Here is an 18,018-nt window from a genome sequence, read left to right on the forward strand (position 1 = left end):
GGGTGAGTGGTGAAAGACCATGGTCGGATCAGGCCAGGTACATCCCAGGGCCTAGCAAAGCAGGCCCTGAATTTCTTCCACAGTAGGATCAGGCCCATTTGGGACTATCTCTCTTCCTGTTCCAAGACAGCAAGTTTTCTTGGTAGGTGCATGCTATAGAGGGCCCAGAGGACCCCAGCATAGAGTTCCCAGTCCACAAGAGTCCTAAGAAGCAAAACATGGAGGAATAACTAGCCTCCTCTGCATTAGGCATGTAGCTTTTTACTAATGAAGAGGTTCCTTTGTTCCCCCAGACCAGAGTTGCAGAAGGCCCATCCCAACCCCCCTGTCTGGGATGACCCTTTCCAGTGTCCCAATCCATGGAGCTCCTCTGCAATATATATGAAGGTGTTCAAACTTTCATAAACGTAGTGAAACCGATTCCCTTTCCTTTTCCTCAAGCCTTTCCATCACTGTGACTATCTGAAATTCTGCCAAGTACAAAAATTAGTGTCTGACTCTAAGGGTTTGAGAAAATGTTCCTTCCAGTCATTTCTTCCTGGCTGCCCCAAATTGAGCTCAGTGCTTTTTACAAGCACCACCTGCTCCACCCACTACCAATGGAGGTTAAGATTATGTTTATGCTCCTCTGAAGACTACTTGCCCTAGGCCTATTTCACCAAACACTCCTTTTCCTTATGCTTAGATTTAAAGAAAGGGGCATATGGATGACACAGTGGAGCTGCAGGGACAGAGGGTAAGCTGAGGCAGTAGCTATGGCCACATAATCTCTCCAGGTCTGCTCTGTGGCTTCCTCTCCTGAGACAAGCCTTCTGCAACAATGGTAGGCTCTGTGCTTTGAGTAAAGGCCCCTTTGGATCCCAGAGATGGAGCAGTTCCTTTGCTCCCAGGTACTGGCCCACTCCCAAGTGCTTTTCTTCCTTTGAGAACAGCCAAAGCCATGAGCACATTGCCTCTTCCCACCTTCAGTCCAAGTGACTGGGCCTATAGCGCAGACACTGGCCTTTTTGGCCCTGGTGCTCCCTATGGGATGTCACCCTGGCCTTGTTTGAGTGGCCAGATCTGGGAGTTTCAGCATTCCTATTACTAACATGGGAGGCACAGGATCAAACTCCCTGGGAAGAGGGCACCTCACTGGGGAGTGAGTCCAGAATTGTGCCTAGGCCTCTTAGTCTGAAGCACAACCTCAATCATTGCAGGTTTCATGGCTTCAGTAAGAGTGGTGCAAGGAAGCCCTAAAGCCAAGAGGCATAAGCTGTCTGGCAGGGGCCCAGGCTGGCCATGACCACCGCAGAGCCAAGAATAACCTCCAGGCAGGACTGGTAGCAGACTCTAGTGATCCTACAAGCATGACCCCTTCAAACTAGCAGAGTAAAGGCAGGAATATACTTGGCACTAAAAGGCAGACCAACTGTATGTCAGGACAACATCCTGTAGCACCTGTAACCATAACCCTTTTTACTCCTCAATTTACAGTAGAATAAAATTGCTACTTTCTCCATGCCACTTAGTTTGAATATGCCCAGGATCTCTCTCTGGGCTCCTGGCTACAGCTCAGAGAATAGAGATCTCCTGGCTGGAGAATGGAAAATATTAATGTACCATGCCTGTTCCCTATAGCTCAGTCCTGGAATGGGGTAGGACTGGGCATTTCCCCTGCTGTTGCTTTCCTGCTGCCACTGCTTTTGGCAACCTTGAAAGGAAAGAAAATAAACAGGTGACAGAATTCCACTAGACCCAACTAACACTAAGGAAAACCTTCCCTCTGAGCCACATGTCCTGATGACCAAGATTGTGGACAGGGTGTCACATCTGTCTGGGCCAGTGACTAAGAAGCCCAATCACATTCTAGTTTGGATAGCATGTGTTGGCATGACCATAGATGAGAACATCAAGGTATAAGCAGCAAGGCCTTCCCATATCCATGTGAAACAAAGGCCTTCAAGCTTAGCCTTCTTTAAGAGATGGCCTATGCTCTATCTGCCAGCCAAACACAGGATTGTGAGGGGGGGCTCAGAACAGTCAAGCAACTGTGGGGTCCAATGCCCTCTAGTCCCTTGTGCCCTTCCTATGTTCTTTTCTGAGGAAGGTAACTTGACAGTAAGCTGAGGGGAACATCCCCAAGCCCTGTCTTTCCCATCACTACAGCTGCATGCTCCTCCCTATGGCTCAGCCTTCACTCCTGAAGGAGCTGATGCTCCCAGAGGCTGGGCACAGTGAAAATCATAATAAAGAGATTGTGATGCTATTTTGGCTTCCTGTTTCCTGTTATTTGGGGCACCTGCTGAGTTTCTATGTGGTTTCCTATCATTGGCCAATTCTTGAATCTTAAGATGGGAACAACCATGGCCTCCAGGAAGAATGCAATACACTGTGGCTCTCTTTCTAGGGGTTTCCTGGTGATGACCTTGCCAAGAATCAAGTGATTCCACTTGATTCACCATGGGCTCCACCATGGACACAGAGGGCAAATAAAAGCACTGAAAAGAGAAGCCAGAACTTTCTAAGAAACTGAGGAAGAGGTAAGGCCTCCAAGCCTGTATGCTATGTATCCTATCACCACCACCACCACCAAGGGCCAGTTTTAGACACAGTTCTCTTCCCAATTCCTGCTGGGCTACAAAGTAGGAAAGCTAGTTGGCTATATTTTCTCCGAGTCTGAGTCCTTCTTGGTAGAGAGTTTCTTCCCCATTTTTGCAGTGTGTAAATTTTTTTAAATGTTTATCATTTTGAGTGTGTGTGTGTGTGTGTGTGTGAGCGGGGGAGGGACAGAGAGTGAGGGAGACACAGAATCTGAAGCAGGATCCAGGCTCTGAGCTGTCAGCACAGAGGGCCATGAGATCATGACCTGAACCAAAGTCAGCTACTTAACTGACTGAGCCATCCAGGAGCCCCACAGTGTTTTAATGTGTTATGACAGAGTTGGGTAAACTAAGGTCTGGAGAAGCTTTCAGAGGACTGAAATCCCCCTTTGTCTCCTTTACCTGATAAGAACAGAACCAGTATGTATAGGCAGGAAAGCATCTCTTGATTGTGGATTAGAGGCAGATACTCTACCTTTAAATCACAGGGGTCCCAAATACAAATAATTGCTAATATTTTCAAATACTTTTATGCACTGGTCAGTTCTTTTTTTTTAAGTTTTTACTTATTTATTTTGAAAGAGAGTGAGGGGTCAGAGAGAGAGGGAGAGAGAAAATCCCAAAAGAAGCCCTGCCATGGGGCTCGAACTCACAAACCATGAGATCATGATCTGAGCTGGAACCAAGAGTTGGACAGTTAACCGATTGAGCCACCCAGGTGCCCCTGCACTGGGAAGTTCTAAATGCTTTACATAAAACCATCTTCAAAACAACCCTCAGGTTTGTATTACAGATGAGAAAAGTGAGGAATAGAGGCTGAGTTTCTCAAGGTTACACAGTCACACAGCTAGGAAACGGGAACCAGGTTGTCTGGCTTCAGTGCCCATGTTCTCAACCACTTCATTGTGCTGCCTGTCGGAGTACACCTCAAGGAAACAGCTGCTGTGTGGTCTAGCTTATCCCCTTTCCACCCTAGAAACAGACACATAAGCAGCCAGTCCTGTAGCCATGTCACAGGATTTCTTACAACCTGCACAACTCACCCCATTCACTCACATTTCTCCCATACCTCTCCTCCCTGGAGTTTTCAAATGGAGTTCTATCAGGCTCAGAGACAGCTTGAGATCTTAAGGGTCCCTTCTTCTGTCTCAAGTTCAGTGAAGGCAAGCATTAGGACAGAAAAAGAGACATAAAAGCAGGGCCTCTGTGGACCCTAATGAAAAGCAAGGTTTCCCCACCCTCAGTACAACAATCCTGATGAACTTTAGGCCCTCTAAGGGCTGTTCCCCCTCCCAACTGCCACTTGTTCTCATGGCTTGCTGGACCCTTGGCTCCACACAAACTTCCACTCACACTGCCCTGCTTTGGCTCAAGTGCACTCCTCTTAGCTGTAAGAAAGTCATTCTTCAAAGGGGAAACAGTAGCTGCCAAATTTGCTAAGCATGGAGTAGTGTTCTCTTTCCCACCCCACCTAAAGTGTTGCTTGGAGTTTGACCTTGCTGAACTTCAGTTTCCTTATCTGCAAAAGTCTGGGAAACAATTCCTGTCTTGTCTCCTGGGCTGATAGTTGAGTGAAGACAAGAATGAATTTGGTGAGAGGAAAGAGCTTTATACACTATAAGGCACTAAGTGAGCAGCAAGGATTTCTGGCCCCATCTAAAATCTGTGTGTGTATCATCTTCCACCCACCCACAATCACAGGCATAGCCAGGGGTACCGCTAATGGCCTCTGTCCACAGTGCTGAAGTCATAGTCGAGCCAGAAGGGGATCTTCGGTTCCTCTTTTTTGTTGTTGTTGTTTCTTTTTTGGTAATATACTAATTTATTCATATATACATTCACTTTACATTATTACATTTCAACATTCATCAAAACCAAAAATATGGAAGCTTCATGAATTTGCATGTCATCTTTGTGCAGGGGCCATACTCATCTTCTCTGTATGGTTCCAATTTTAGCACATGTGCTGCTTCATGCAGCAAGCACTTCAGCCCCTCCTGTACCATCTTTAAGTAAACATAAATGCAGGGATTTCCAAGCCTGAGGATTGTCCTAAAATGCAGAAGGTACTGAAAAACTGTTTGTTTCATTTATTTCGAGTATCTTTGTTTTTTAAAAATAAATATAACACTCCTTTCAAAATTGTAACATTTGGGCAATCGTACAAATGGGCAAGATGTGATCCAGCAGCTCAGGAAGAGGAGGTTGTAGTCTTCACTTGATATGGGTGAACAGTATGAGGTAGCTACAGGAAAAAAAAAACTGATGTAACATGAGGCTATGTAGAAAGAAGTTCAGAGTCAGAAGTGGAAGGCAGGCTGGCTCATTTGTACACTGTACCAGCACTCCTGGAAAAAGCTAATCAGAGCCAGGCACTATGAACTGAAACCCAGCCAGGGGAGCATAGTCTTGGGAGCTGGAATGAAGCAAGACAGAAGAGGAAACCATGAAGGCCTGAGAGGTGTCTCACCCTGGAGAGAAACAGAGTTGAGGTAATGTAGATGGCTGATGTCTGGCAGGTGGGACTGATGAGGTCAATGTGACCTCAAGGACAAAGCTAAGACCAAAGGTGGAGGAGAGGCAGACTTCTCCTCAATAGCACCAAAAGGTAACTAGATACCAGGGAAGGTAGTGAAGCTGTATAAGCATATGACAAAACTGTTGAGTTGGGGGTGGGATACTTACCAGGCATCCCATCCTCTTGAGACTTGTGATGCCTACAAATGGTTAAGCACCTTCTGGTGAATGCCCAGCCCTAAGTCCAGCTGAGCTGTAGGCATATTCAAGATTGTAGAGACCCATATGACCATAGAACATTAGAATAACTGGGTTGGGAAACTTAATTTCTTTAGTTAACCTCATAGACCAACTGTTGTACCTACAACTCTCGGTCGTGACCTGAGAGAAAAGAGTCAAGGTCTCAATACACCTGCTGTCCCTTTCCAGGATGAGCTCTGGAAAGCTTGCCTCTAGAACCTGATGTTGCATGCCCTCTGCTGGTCATTTCTAACACTATCCTCTCACTCCCAAGGCAAGAAATAACCCCTCTGAATAGTTAGGGTACTGGTCAGTGTAGGTTTAGAACAACCAGGTGAGGGGCAACTGGGTGGCTCAGTCAGTTGAGCATCCAATGGTTGATTTCATCTCAGGTCATGATCCTAGGGTCATGAAATCAAGCCCTGCATCGGGCTTTGCTCTGAGCATGGAACCTGCTTAAGATTCTCTCTCTCTCTCTCTCTCTCTCTCTCTCTCTCTCTCTCTTCTCTCCTCCCCCCTTCCTTCTGCCCCTCTCCCCCACTTGCACGCTCTCCCTCTAAAAATAAAAAAGAAAAACCAGGTGAGTACCAGTGAGTAGATCGCTGGTCAGTGTTCAATCAGCATACAGGATCAGAACTGAATCTGCAGCTGAGTTCTAGTACCTGTATCAAAATAAGGGCTCATCCATATCTAGAAGGGCTTAAGCTAAGGCTGAGTTTGAGGAAATGTCTGGTCCAGGACTAAGACCAAGGTCAGTGTCTCAGGCTGAGGTCAAAGTTGACACTCAGTGTGGAACAGAAGTCTGGGTCCAAGTGTCAGCATGCAGTATGTATTCAGGTGAGATGCTAAGAGTCTGACCTCAGGTAGGAGTCAGTTGGCATCAAGGGGTCAATGTAGCATTCATATACAAGATGGAAGCATCAGGTAATAAGCACAGGGGAACTCAAACAAAAAATATTGCCAGGGGAAACATATAAGTGTTGGGGGACAGAATGAAGGAGTCACTAATTTCTAAGGACCTCTCAACCTTAAAGATGGTAATGGGCATGCTAGAGTCACGGTCTCTTCAGAAGGTAGATCCCAGTATTCCAGTTCCAACTTCCTGTGAAAGCCTCCTCACTAACAATAGAATTACCACATACAAATCATAGGTACAATCTGGGGACAGGAGAGGTCCAAGGACCAGTCCTGTCACTGCAGAGAGCTGGCAGCTGTGGGGGTAGTCTTGCTTTCCCCTGGATTCTCTGTTTCTACTGGCAACAGGGCCTGGCAGCCTCCCACACCCAGATCTTAGCAACTGTGGGAGCCCCTGGCAACAGCTGCCATGGCAACAAGACAGGGAACTAAGAATGGGCTAGGTGGGGGAGCACTTCCTCTGAAGTCTTCAGGATATGTGCAAGATAGGAGGCTCCCCTCCCATACACAGTCTGGGAGGGAACATGTGCTCCTGTCTAAACACCTCCTTAGTGGCACCCGCCTCCACCCCAGCCCCCGGGGTTCCGGTTCCCTCAGGGTGAGAAAATGAGGGACACCTAGGGTTATGACGTCTCCATAAGGAGGGAGGGTGAATGCAAGTGTTCAGAACTGACACGATCACAGATTCATGCATACACTGGGCAGACATGATGTCAACATGTCAACATCCACGAAGCTGTTTGTCATGTCGATACAGACCTACACAGTCATTTAGTCACACATGTATACTAACACAAAATCACATACACAGCAAATAATACAGAATCAGGCACACTACCACACAAAAATATTGCACAGATATATTCTCACTTACAAATCACATTACAGATACAACAATAACTCCCAATCAGACTCAAACATCAAACAGATGCACTCACACATCCAGACATCTGTGAATATACAGAGTAACAGTTAACTTTGCTGAGCATTAACTACATACCAAGCGCAGAACTAGATGCATGTGTTACCTTAATTAACCTTCACAACAACTCAGTGAGGTACTATACCCGTTTTCTACACCCATTATACAAAGAAGGAAATGAGGCACAGATGTGGCAAGTCAACTCACAAGGTCAACATAGCCTACATTTTTACACCTATGGCACACTGTACACCTGGCTTCCTAACACACACCTGATACTTAGGGCAACAGGACACAGGGTGGCCATAGAGAACCCAGCAGACAATGGGGTCCATGTCATCAGCACCTGAAGGTATAGGTGCTACAACCGCCCCCCCCCCGCCCCAAGGTCTAAGCCCACAACATAGCGTCAGCAGGGACCAGGTAAGGCCCAGTGACTAAACTCTGCCTCCGTGTTGGCACAGGCAAGGCTGGAGGAGGCAAAATAGAACTGGAATAAGAAGTAGAGCCACCCACAGCCCAGGCCCCCATGAGTCTGGAGGTGAGGGAGTGAGAGCCCCCGGATCTAAAGAGCCAGCACCAGTCCTGGGCCCCCTCACCGTACCATGCCCACCTCCTTGTCACACTGTTCCATTCCCTCATCATCCCATCTCCCCTCCCTTCTAGTCTTTGTTCCCCACTACTACTTCCCTTCTCATCCCCCTTCCTTACCTCCCACCCTATCTCTCTTCCCCTCCTCTTCCCATCCCCCTCACCCCATCTTCCCTCCCTTCTCTCATTCCCCTCATGTCACCTCTTCTCCATCCTCCTCTTACCCCATTTCCTTTCTTTACTTCACAGCTCACACCCCTTTACACCTGAGACCGCCATGGTGAGTACTAGAAGGAAGGCAGATAATGGAGACTATGCAGACCTGACCTCAGGACCCCTTAGATCTCTCTCCTGCTCTGCTCTGAGGGCCAGGTACTGGTGTTCTCTAAGCCTCAGTTTCCAGCTCTATCCAGATTGTGTGAACTCATGGGTATTGGAACTGTTTCTGGGAAATGGCAAAGAAAGAGAGGTGAGAGCTTCTGCCCTGGCCCTTCTTTTGTCCTCAAACCCCCCAAGAACTCCTTTCCCCTCTTCACCCCCGGATTACCCCCTCCCCACCCCCGCTCCCTGTAGCACAGATGGGCCTGGGAGACAGTGACGTGGGCGCTAGGCACCGTGTCTGCTCAAGCGTCGGCTTCCGCTGGCTACCGCCTCCGCAGCCCTGCCTGCTCTGAACAGCGGGGACACTAGGGCTGAGATTTAATGGGGGGAAGGAGGGGGTTGGTATTGAGGTGGGAGATTCTGAGTGTGTTAAGGAAATCATGTGGAGCTGAGATGAAGGGTTAAGGGGGGAGCCAGGATTGGGGAGATCATGGGAGTCATAACAGATTAAGGCTACGATAAAACAGAAGATCATGGGGGGAAACAGGAGATATACCCAGCCAAGAAGAGGGGAAAGAAAGGGTGGGCTACAATTTGGGAACTCAAGAGGGAAGTGAGATGAAAGATTATAGAGAGAATGTTACTGAGGATTGTGGGGGTTGCTGGGGAGGGGCTGCTCATAAGGGAGGTGGTATTAGGGGATTATACAGAGGATGAAAAGGGGACTCACAACGGGAATCGGGAATCGTGGAGGCGCTAAAATTGGGAAGAACTACCAGGTTACCAAGGAGAGAGGGGAAGCATGCTTAAATTCTGCATGCCTACTGGGTCTGTTTTGTTAGGTCACCTCAGGTCAGTGCCGGGTCAAGGTAAGGTAAAGCTAAATCAGGTCTGGTCGAGGTCAGTTTACAGTTCTGATGGAAGACAGGTAAGAAGGGGTGAACTTTTGACCCTGGTGGAGGGACTACACCTTCCAAAGTGCACTATTCGCTCCCCGACCCTCCTAAATGAAGAAAGGAAAGAATGCCGAGAGTCACCGCCAACTGGTAAGCAGTTTTCCTTTAAGGCTGTCTTTGACATTACACAGGTTCCAGAAGGTTCTCCCGGGATTTGAGCGGTGGCCAGTACGTCCCACCTTCTCAAACCCGAGATTGGACTAATATAGTTGCCCCCAGTCTCGGGTCTGAGCCCCACAGACCAACCAATAAAATCAAAGGGCGCGTGGAGTTGCCGCCCTCTGTCCCTTTCACCAATGACACGACGAGCTAGCGAAGAGGTGTGGTTGACTGATCCCAGAGCGCACCAATCAGACCGACACCAATCACTGCCTGGAATGTGTGCGCGTGTGGCCGGGTGACAGGGGCGGAGAATGGGCGGCTATCACCAAGGCACTCGCTGAAGGCTGTCCAATTACAAGGGAAGCTGAGTTGAGTGATGGGCAGACCGAGCAATGGGAGGCGCGGAGGCGGAGCCGTGGGGGCGGGTTCCCCGGCCCGCTGTCTGCGGCCGGCGGGCAGGCGACTCCTGTCCAGAGTGGAGGCGGCGGAGCCGGAGCCAGGGGAGGGGGCAGCGGCTGTCTGACGGACCGCGGTGGCGCCCGCAGCTCCTCACTGGTGAGGGCACCGAGCCAGGACTCAGGGGTCCCGGGAGCGGGGGCGTCGCGAAGCCAGTGGTCCTGGTGTCGGGGGGGGGGGGGGGGGGAGACTGGGGGGAGCTGGGACACTGAAGGCCCATCGTTTCTTCTGCCGTGGTGGTGCGGGGACTGGGGTCTGCAAAGTGCTCGATGTCTGCGACCCTCTAACAGCGGGCAGCCAGAGCCTGAGCTGGGGGGAGGGTCGGGCCGGGTCGGATTGGGTTCCGTGGGCGGAGGCGTTTCTGGGCCAGCCCAGCCTGTCAGCGCCGGTGACATCACCGACCACCCTCCCCCGCCCGAGCCCCCTCCCCTCCCTTCCTCTCCGCTCCTCTCGGTTCCTCGCGGCGCCTTTTGTCCCGGCCGAGCTCTGCTCTGCCCCGCCCCTCCCCGCCTATCTGCGAGGGAGGAGACTCCGGGTCAGTGACTTCATTGAGTAGGTTCTTGGGGATTGGGGTCGGATCCTCCCCGGAGAGAGAGGCGAGAGGAACTCACTGCCTCTCAGCCCCTCACAACCACACCTGGCACAGGTACACACGCTGCCACTCACAAGAGCACGCTTCCACTGCCAGCCTTACCGTCACACAGCCGTACAGCCATTCAGACATTGCTGCACCTGAGAGCAGGTGGCCGCCGGACCCTATTCCTTCATTCTCCACACCTGGGGATCAGGTCTAGCTCCTGCTGCACTGGACAGGCCTTGCTGGGCTAGTGCCTCTGAGAACCCGAGGAGGTGGCTTCCAGAGCTGCAGCTTTCCAAGCAGGCTCCGGTGGAGCGATCAGAGGTGAGGGGCTGGGCTGGGCATGTTTAAGCGCACAGTGCTCTCCTGCCCATCCCCAGCAGCACCCCCACTACAGGCCCGAGGAGCTTTCCGGAGCTTCCCACACTTCTGGGGAGAAGACTTCTTAGCCAGCTTGATGTTTAAAATTCAGCTGGAGCCCTTAAAACTTCGAGCGTGGACGCTGAATGGGTTTGTAAAGTTCCGGTAAGTCCCTCTGGAGAAGGGCACTCATATCCCTACCACATCAAATTCTCCACATCTCATCCCCCTTCATTGCCCACCATCATCCTCACCCCATCTGCATTACATGTAAGACCCTCCTACCTCACCCTTACATTTGAATGAATGGTACCCCTTATCATTCATCTCCTATACCAAACCCTTCAGGCATCCATCCATTTTCCACAAATATCTCTTCCAATATTTCAACTCTCTTCATCTCTCTCTTTCAACCCATTGGTAACCCATTTTCCACCTCAGCCATTTCTATTTGTCATCCCTTGTCCCCTTCCACCAATACTTCATTTTCTGTATCAACCATCTCCCCTCCCTATACACTCCTTGCTATTTCTCATTTTTCATTCCTGCCTCAACATTAACATCCTCTTCATTCTTCTCCATCAAAGGCAGTGCCATGCCATGGGGCTCCTTTGTCATTCCAACACGTGGCTTGTGGGTACGGGGAGGGAGGGAAAGAGGGAGGAAAGGAGAAGGAAAAAGGCAGTCCCCAAAAGAGCTTGCCCTGTGTCTGTGGAGGCAAGAGAATTATAGGTCCAGAACGGTTATCAGGTGAGTGCCAGGAAGGAAGTTGGCCTCATGAAGAGGTAATACAGGGACAGCAAGAGGAGGGTGAGAGCATTGGCAAGCCGCTCCACTTGCCCTCTGCCTAGAAGCTGCTATGGTTTTCTGGGGGCATCCTCTTGGTGTACTAGGGTTCCTTCCCAGTCCTAGGGTGGGCAGAGAAGGCGTGGGCTGAGGCAGAGATGGCAGACCACCCCCAAGGTCCCTCTCAGACGGCTTTTACCGTTGCTTCCGAAAATGGCTGCCCACCCCCAGATGCTCTTCTCTCACTCTTCCAACCCCAGCTTCCCCCACCAGGCGTGACATGCTGGTAGGGGGAGAAGGGGGAGTACCCGCCTTTATGGAGCCTTCTCTTCGTCACAGTGAGGTGACTCCCAGAGCCATGAGTCAACTCAGCCACCTGCAACAGGCCCTGTGGGGACAGGAGCTAGGGCCATTGTCCCTGCCTTCCTGGGGCCTTAAGTACAGCCCTCACTCCTGCCAGGAAGCCCTGTATACCTCACTGAAGCTGTGAGAGGCAGAAAAGCAGACTTCAGCGGTGGTTGCCAGCCCAGGACATTGCTAGAAAGACTCTGGTTTTCTGGGCTTGGTAGGGGTTGGCCAAGCCTCTGAAGGGCTAGAGAATGGCTTCTGACCATCTCCCCAAATAGCCCAACTACAGGAAAGTCCCCTTCCCTTCATATCCACCACAGAGACAGTGGTGAAGGGAGATTAGGGTGAAAGAATTAGAGCCCTGTGTTTCTCCCTAAAAAAAAACCAAAAAAACAAAAAAACAAAAAAAAAAACCCTGGTGTCTGGCTTAGAAGGGACTATCAGAGGAGTGTGGACCTGGCCCTGGGTCAGATCCTGAACCACAGGGCAGGTGAGGAAGGACTGGTAGGGAAGGTATTAAAGAAATGGTAATTAGTGCCTAAGTGTTCTAACAACTGAGGTTTAAAAAGGCCCTACCCCCAGGATGGTTTTGTTCACTAACACTAGTGCTTAGGTGGCACAGACATGTCTTCATACACATTTTGTGTGCAGACACTGGGAAATAAGTAAAGGGAACTGTTGCCCTTGTTGGAGGAAGGACAGTGTCATCCCCCCCTGCTAATAAGAGAGCTAGAAACGGCAGTTTCCAAAGGCTGTGAGTCATTCTCTCATCTGTCACACGTGAGGCTTAGCATAGTCTGGAAAGCAGGGACAGGGAGGCCTGGGGTCTTCAATAGCAGAGAGGACTCCGGGCACCTACACCCTGACTCAGCCTAGCTGGCCAGGACAACTGGCTAAAGACCTAGGACTGTCCCTAGTCCTGGGCCACTGCCCCAGCTGCCCTTAGCCTGGGCACCATGCCTGAGACATGGCGTAAAAGACCACGATGCTCAGGTGACCTCACCCAGTACACTGATCTTCGCCAGCTTCTGTGTGTGAGCCTGTCAGTCCATGGTGCCACCTCACACGGCAGGGCCTCTCAGGGGTCCTCAGTCTAGCCCAAGGACCTGGGCTTTAGCTGAGCCCCTAATAGGCCACAGCCCCCAGCTTCCTGCTGGGAAAATCTAGGGGCTGAGGAAAGAATCACAGAATCCTAGAATGTCAGAGCTGAAAGAGACCATCTAGTCCAAACCTTTCATTTTACTGATGGGGAGACAGGGGCCTACAGAACAGGCATGACCTGCTGAAAGTCACACAGTGAGTCATTTAGGGATTGCAGCATCATCAGGAGCAGGGCTGGGTCAAAAGGGAATAGGAGCTTCAAGGACTGGCCCTGGGTTTCTTTCAGAAACAAGGAGACAAGTGCCGGTCCAGTGGCTGTGATGGGAAAGGATTATTACAAGATTCTTGGGATCCCATCGGGAGCCAACGAGGATGAGATCAAGAAAGCCTACCGGAAGATGGCCTTGAAGTACCACCCAGACAAGAACAAAGAACCCAATGCTGAGGAGAAGTTTAAGGAGATTGCAGAGGCCTACGACGTGCTGAGTGACCCTAAGAAACGAGGCCTGTATGACCAGTATGGGGAGGAAGGTAAGAGAGCAGTGCTCCAGGCTGATGCTGGCCCCCTGTCCTTGTGTGGGGTGCTGGGTGACCCAGTTCTTGTAGCACGGAACTGGAGGCTGAGGAGGGGTGATGGAGGCAAGTGTTCTCCGCACTGACACCCAGAGGAGAGTAGAGACCACCACTCCCCAGCCTTGGCTTACATAGTTCTCCCTGCCTCTCTCTGCCCCTCTCCCTCCTCAAATTCAGGCCCTAGGGACGTCTGAAGTCCGAACCAGAGGCTTTCCCCCTCCCTTTTTTCCCTCCCAGCCTTATTAGTCCTGCCTGAAGTCCCTGCTGCTTCATTGGCTGCTAGGGAAGGTTAGGGAAAAGGCGTGTGTGCCTTGGCTCTCTGAGGAGAGAGCATTTACATTCATCAGCATAAAAGTTTGGCCCTTAAGCAGCCCGGGAATTAACCACTGGAGCTCTGATATAGAGAGATGATTCTCTCCTTCCCTGCCACTTCAGGCCAGCAGGACAGAGAGGGAGCTTTGCCTCCCTGAGGAAGTGGAAGGGATCCAAGGATGGAAGGGGAACTGCTGCTGGCATCTTGCCCCCTCCCTGACGTAGCTGGTGGCCAGGCACAGGGTGGCAGGAAAGGCCCAAATAAAGCCTCTGAGAGGGTGGCCCCTCCCAGTACATCCCACAGGCATGATGTAGCTGCTAATTCTGGGCCTGCCCCTCAGGGCCGCCTGCCACCCGCCAGCCACAGGCACCTGTCAGGCTATATTAAGAGACATTGTCACAGCTGAGGACTCTCCTTCCTAAGAGGAACTGCCCTTCCTGCCCAACAGCATCTACCTTTCTTCCACATTCTCCTCCTCCCTCTCCCCACTCTAGCCACAAAATTAGATAGTCTGATGATATGTGCGTACCTGCTACAGAGTAGATAGGTGCTCAAAAGAATGTTCTTTTCCTCCCCTCCTTGCTATGTATCCCATGCCCCTATCCTCTGCACACCCCAGTCCTCCCAAACCCCTCTTCTTATTCTCCATGCACTAATTCCTTCAGGTCTTCCCTGCTCACCTACTAGACTTGCCAACTCCTAGATTCACAGGCATCTGCTAGAATCTTTGGTATTCTCTCAGCTAAGAAATTTGTCTCTCTGGGATGGAGGGGCGGGAACAGTAGGGCTGGGAAGAGGGAAGCAGTGCAGATACCATGCCCCCATGTGACCTGTCTAGGAATTGCACTCTTTTCTCCACTTGGCCTCACCTTTGTTAGCTGGAGAGCTACCCAGAAACTTCATCCCTCCTGCATGACCAAGCCCAAGTGAAGGGCAAAGTTCAGCCTCTAAACCCAGACACTGGGTCCTAATGTCAATCTACATCCTAGGAGGTCTCCTAAGAATACAGCACAACCTTAAGGAGAAACCCAGGGGCCTGGGGCCTGGGTTAGGACAAGCGGCCTTGAAAATGTGGGTTATATTTCTGTCTGGCCTGCCCCTTCCCCAACAGCCAGCCAGAAGACTTGTGCACACAGACTTTGTGCACAACCCTGGCTAGGGACAAGTTGCTCCCAGCATGAAAAAGGGGGTGGTGGTGACACAACAGGAGTCCCTACAGAGAAATTACCCCCTCCTGTTGTTATCAGTCCAATATCCCTTTCTTACTGAGCTCTGCCAGGCTTCTTGAACTTACCTGGTAATCAGACCCTCAAGAAAAGAAAAGAACAGACCCTGAGTCTTAGGGGAGGGATGAAGACGCAGCTGCCACAAGTCTCTGAACTGCCTGCCACTTGGCCTTTCTAATGAAACCCAAATCTGTTCTTGCAGTCCCAGGAAATAAGAAGCTAATTTAATTTAGGCTTAGACTTCCACAGCCAATTGAAATTCTAGATAAAAAGCCTCAAAGAAAAGGGCCCCTTCCCCTAGCCTGGGCCCCACCCCAGAGTCTATATATTCTAGAGAAATTCTCAGTGTTAACCGCTTCCCTAACTCCTCCCCACACCCCCTAACACCACCACTACCATCTCCCCATGAAGGTTGCCTCCCACAATCTGAGCTCCTTAGACAGGACCTGGCTCCAGAGAGAGCAGCTATGGCCATTACCTGCAGTGGGCCTGCTCGTTCATGCATTTTGGTTGCTTTGACATTAGGTATGGGGTATAGGACTTGGTGTTAAGTCCAAGAAGCTCTGTTCCCATTGTGTTCTATGTCTGTCCGGTGTGTGAATGGCACCCCTGGAGTTGTACAATAGTGTGAGCTCTGAGTGTGGAAACAAAGCTCTTAAAAACTTTAATGAAATAGCTCCTCATCTCCAAGCTAATGAGCTTTCCTGCTTTTTGGGTCCCTCTTGATTTCCCATTTGGATAGGAGTCAGAAAAAAAAAAAAAAAAAAGGGAACTATGGGTAGAAGCAGAATGAAAGCAGGCTTTCTCCTGGACTGTATCCCCACCTTATTTGGGACAGGTCACTTACTGGCTTCCTGTGTAGTCAAATCCTATCTGATTTTCCCTTGCTCTGTGTGTCTTTAGAGATAAACAAAGATTTGGGAGTCAAGTATGACTGTAGTGTGATCCCAAGCCGGCCACTCGAGGCTTTGTGAGACATGGGTACATGGAAGAGACTAGAGGACTACAAGTCCTGTTCTCCAAGTCTTCTACTTAGTTTTTCTATCTATTGTAACTCAGCCTCTTGAACCTCATGATGTGCTTTATTATCAAACATATAATTAAGAATAAAAATTAATCTTGTCAGAGGTTTTCTTACTCTATTAGGCTAGCCCTCTCTGTGGAAGAGCGGTGGCTTCTTTCTCTAGGCCCATGAACTGGGGGGTAGAGGGCAGGGGGTGGAGATTGGAGTGGGGCCAGGACCAGCCACACTATCCCTAACTTCTCCTCCCTCCAGGCCTGAAGACCGGCGGTGGTTCATCAGGTGGCTCCAGTGGCTCCTTTCACTACACCTTTCACGGGGACCCCCACGCCACCTTTGCCTCCTTCTTTGGTGGCTCCAACCCCTTCGATATCTTCTTTGCCAGCAGCCGTTCCACTAGACCCTTCAGTGGCTTTGACCCAGATGACATGGATGTGGATGAAGATGAGGATCCATTTGGCGCCTTTGGCCGCTTTGGCTTCAATGGGCTGAGTAGGGGCCCAAGGCGGGCCCCCGAACCACTATACCCTCGGCGCAAGGTGCAGGACCCACCTGTGGTACATGAGCTGCGGGTGTCCCTGGAGGAGATCTACCACGGCTCCACCAAGCGCATGAAGATCACAAGGCGGCGCCTCAACCCTGATGGGCGAACTGTGCGTACCGAGGACAAGATCCTGCACATTGTCATCAAGCGTGGCTGGAAGGAAGGCACCAAGATCACCTTCCCCAAAGAAGGTGATGCCACACCTGACAACATCCCTGCTGACATTGTCTTTGTGCTCAAAGACAAGCCCCACGCACACTTCCGTCGAGATGGCACCAATGTGCTCTACAGTGCCCTGATCAGCCTCAAGGAGGTAGGGCCTGGGTCAGGTTGTGTGTGTATGTGTTGGGGGCAGGGGAGAATAATGGGGACATTCTTTCCTCACTTCAATCTTTTCCTCCCTTCCCACTCAACCCCCCATTTTCCTCACTCTCTACCTCATTTTCCCCAGGCGCTGTGTGGCTGCACTGTGAACATTCCCACTATTGATGGCCGGGTGATCCCATTACCCTGCAATGACGTCATCAAGCCAGGCACCGTGAAGAGACTCCGTGGGGAGGGCCTTCCTTTCCCCAAGGTGCCCACCCAGCGAGGAGACCTCATTGTCGAGTTCAAAGTTCGCTTCCCAGACAGATTAACACCACAGACACGACAGATCCTTAAGCAGCACCTACCCTGTTCCTAGGCTCTGCCCCAGCCAGCCCAGAGTCTACCACAGCAATACCCCCTACACTCACCCACTCAATGTGCACCCAGCTTGATGTCCACTGGACACTGGCAACTTTTTCTAAAATGCAAAAAAAAAAAAAAAAAAAAAGCCACTGGATTTCAGGAAAATGTTCCTGTCCCTGACCCCTTTCAGAGCTGGGCTGCCTTGGGGAAGTGGGTGGGAGGTGGGGAGAGCTAGCCCAGGCCAGGGGTCAATTTTCATGTCACTAGTTTCAAATCCAGTTCCCACTCCAGTGGCTGGAGAGTGACCTGAGTGCTACTTGAAGATACAGAGATTCCTTGTCCATGCCTGTAAATAGCATGTCCTCTTACCCCTCTCAGCTTTGCTAATACATCTCCTCTCCCTTCTCTCCAGCTTCCTCCCAGTGGCAGAGGAAGAAGATAGAAAGGACACTGCTTTCCCACCCCAGCCCCACCCCTAGGTCCACAGTGTCTAAGGTTAATGCACACATATTCATACACACGAAGCACTCACCTAGAGCTGTGCCTCTCCAGAGTTAAGAAGGGAAGGTCCGTAACCCATGAACCGGGCCACTGAGCACGAGACACTTTTCATTAGGGCCGGGAAGGTGAATGGGGGCTTGGCAGCCTCCCTGAGAGCCCCCCACACTACCCAGATCTCCCTGCTGCTCTCAGGAGTTTGCAGGGGTGGAGGGAGGGGAAGAGGGCCTGCTGTATTAAGGCTAAGAGGTAGGGGGCAGGGTCCATCCCCCAGCCTTCATCAGGAAGGGAAAGGGCTTTGGGGTCAGATGACAGCTATTCCCCACCAAGAGATTCAGGGTCACAGGTTTCTCCCCACACCTCTGAACTCAGGGCCTAGCCACCCTCAAACTTCCAA

General features: G+C 50.8%; 1 protein-coding gene and 1 non-coding gene across 4 annotated transcripts; one reads left to right on the forward strand and one right to left on the reverse strand.

Annotated features, from left to right (window-relative positions):
- Positions 1-4,458: 4,458 nt before the first annotated feature.
- Positions 4,459-4,568, reverse strand: LOC125928349 (U6 spliceosomal RNA). The gene has a single exon (XR_007459642.1). It is a non-coding gene; the product is annotated as a U6 spliceosomal RNA (small nuclear RNA).
- A 5,014-nt stretch (positions 4,569-9,582) lies between these two features.
- Positions 9,583-17,323, forward strand: DNAJB5 (DnaJ heat shock protein family (Hsp40) member B5). Of its 3 annotated transcripts, none has more exons than XM_049625378.1 (4): positions 9,583-9,701; positions 13,061-13,305; positions 16,163-16,764; positions 16,903-17,323. In XM_049625378.1, the coding sequence occupies exons 2-4, from the start codon at positions 13,095-13,097 to the stop codon at positions 17,134-17,136; spliced, it is 1,047 nt and encodes a 348-aa protein (XP_049481335.1). In that variant the 5' UTR covers positions 9,583-9,701; positions 13,061-13,094; the 3' UTR covers positions 17,137-17,323. The 3 variants fall into 3 exon arrangements, with proteins under 3 accessions (XP_049481335.1, XP_049481344.1, XP_049481350.1); XM_049625387.1 differs by lacking the exon at positions 9,583-9,701 and adding an exon at positions 10,144-10,503; XM_049625393.1 differs by lacking the exon at positions 9,583-9,701 and adding an exon at positions 10,523-10,704.
- Positions 17,324-18,018: the final 695 nt, after the last annotated feature.

This window comes from Panthera uncia, chromosome D4, assembly GCF_023721935.1.
Source record: "Panthera uncia isolate 11264 chromosome D4, Puncia_PCG_1.0, whole genome shotgun sequence".
In the NCBI taxonomy this organism is placed as follows: Eukaryota; Metazoa; Chordata; class Mammalia; order Carnivora; family Felidae; genus Panthera; species Panthera uncia.

Excerpts from the sequence above, each read along its gene's own strand:
- DNAJB5 (XM_049625393.1), top strand. The coding sequence starts at position 10,523 with ATGTTTAAGCGCACAGTGCTCTCCTGCCCATCCCCAGCAGCACCCCCA. Across the intron at positions 10,705-13,060 it reads AATGGGTTTGTAAAGTTCCG|AAACAAGGAGACAAGTGCCG; the intron begins GTAAGTCCCTCT and ends GGTTTCTTTCAG. Across the intron at positions 13,306-16,162 it reads TGACCAGTATGGGGAGGAAG|GCCTGAAGACCGGCGGTGGT; the intron begins GTAAGAGAGCAG and ends TCCTCCCTCCAG.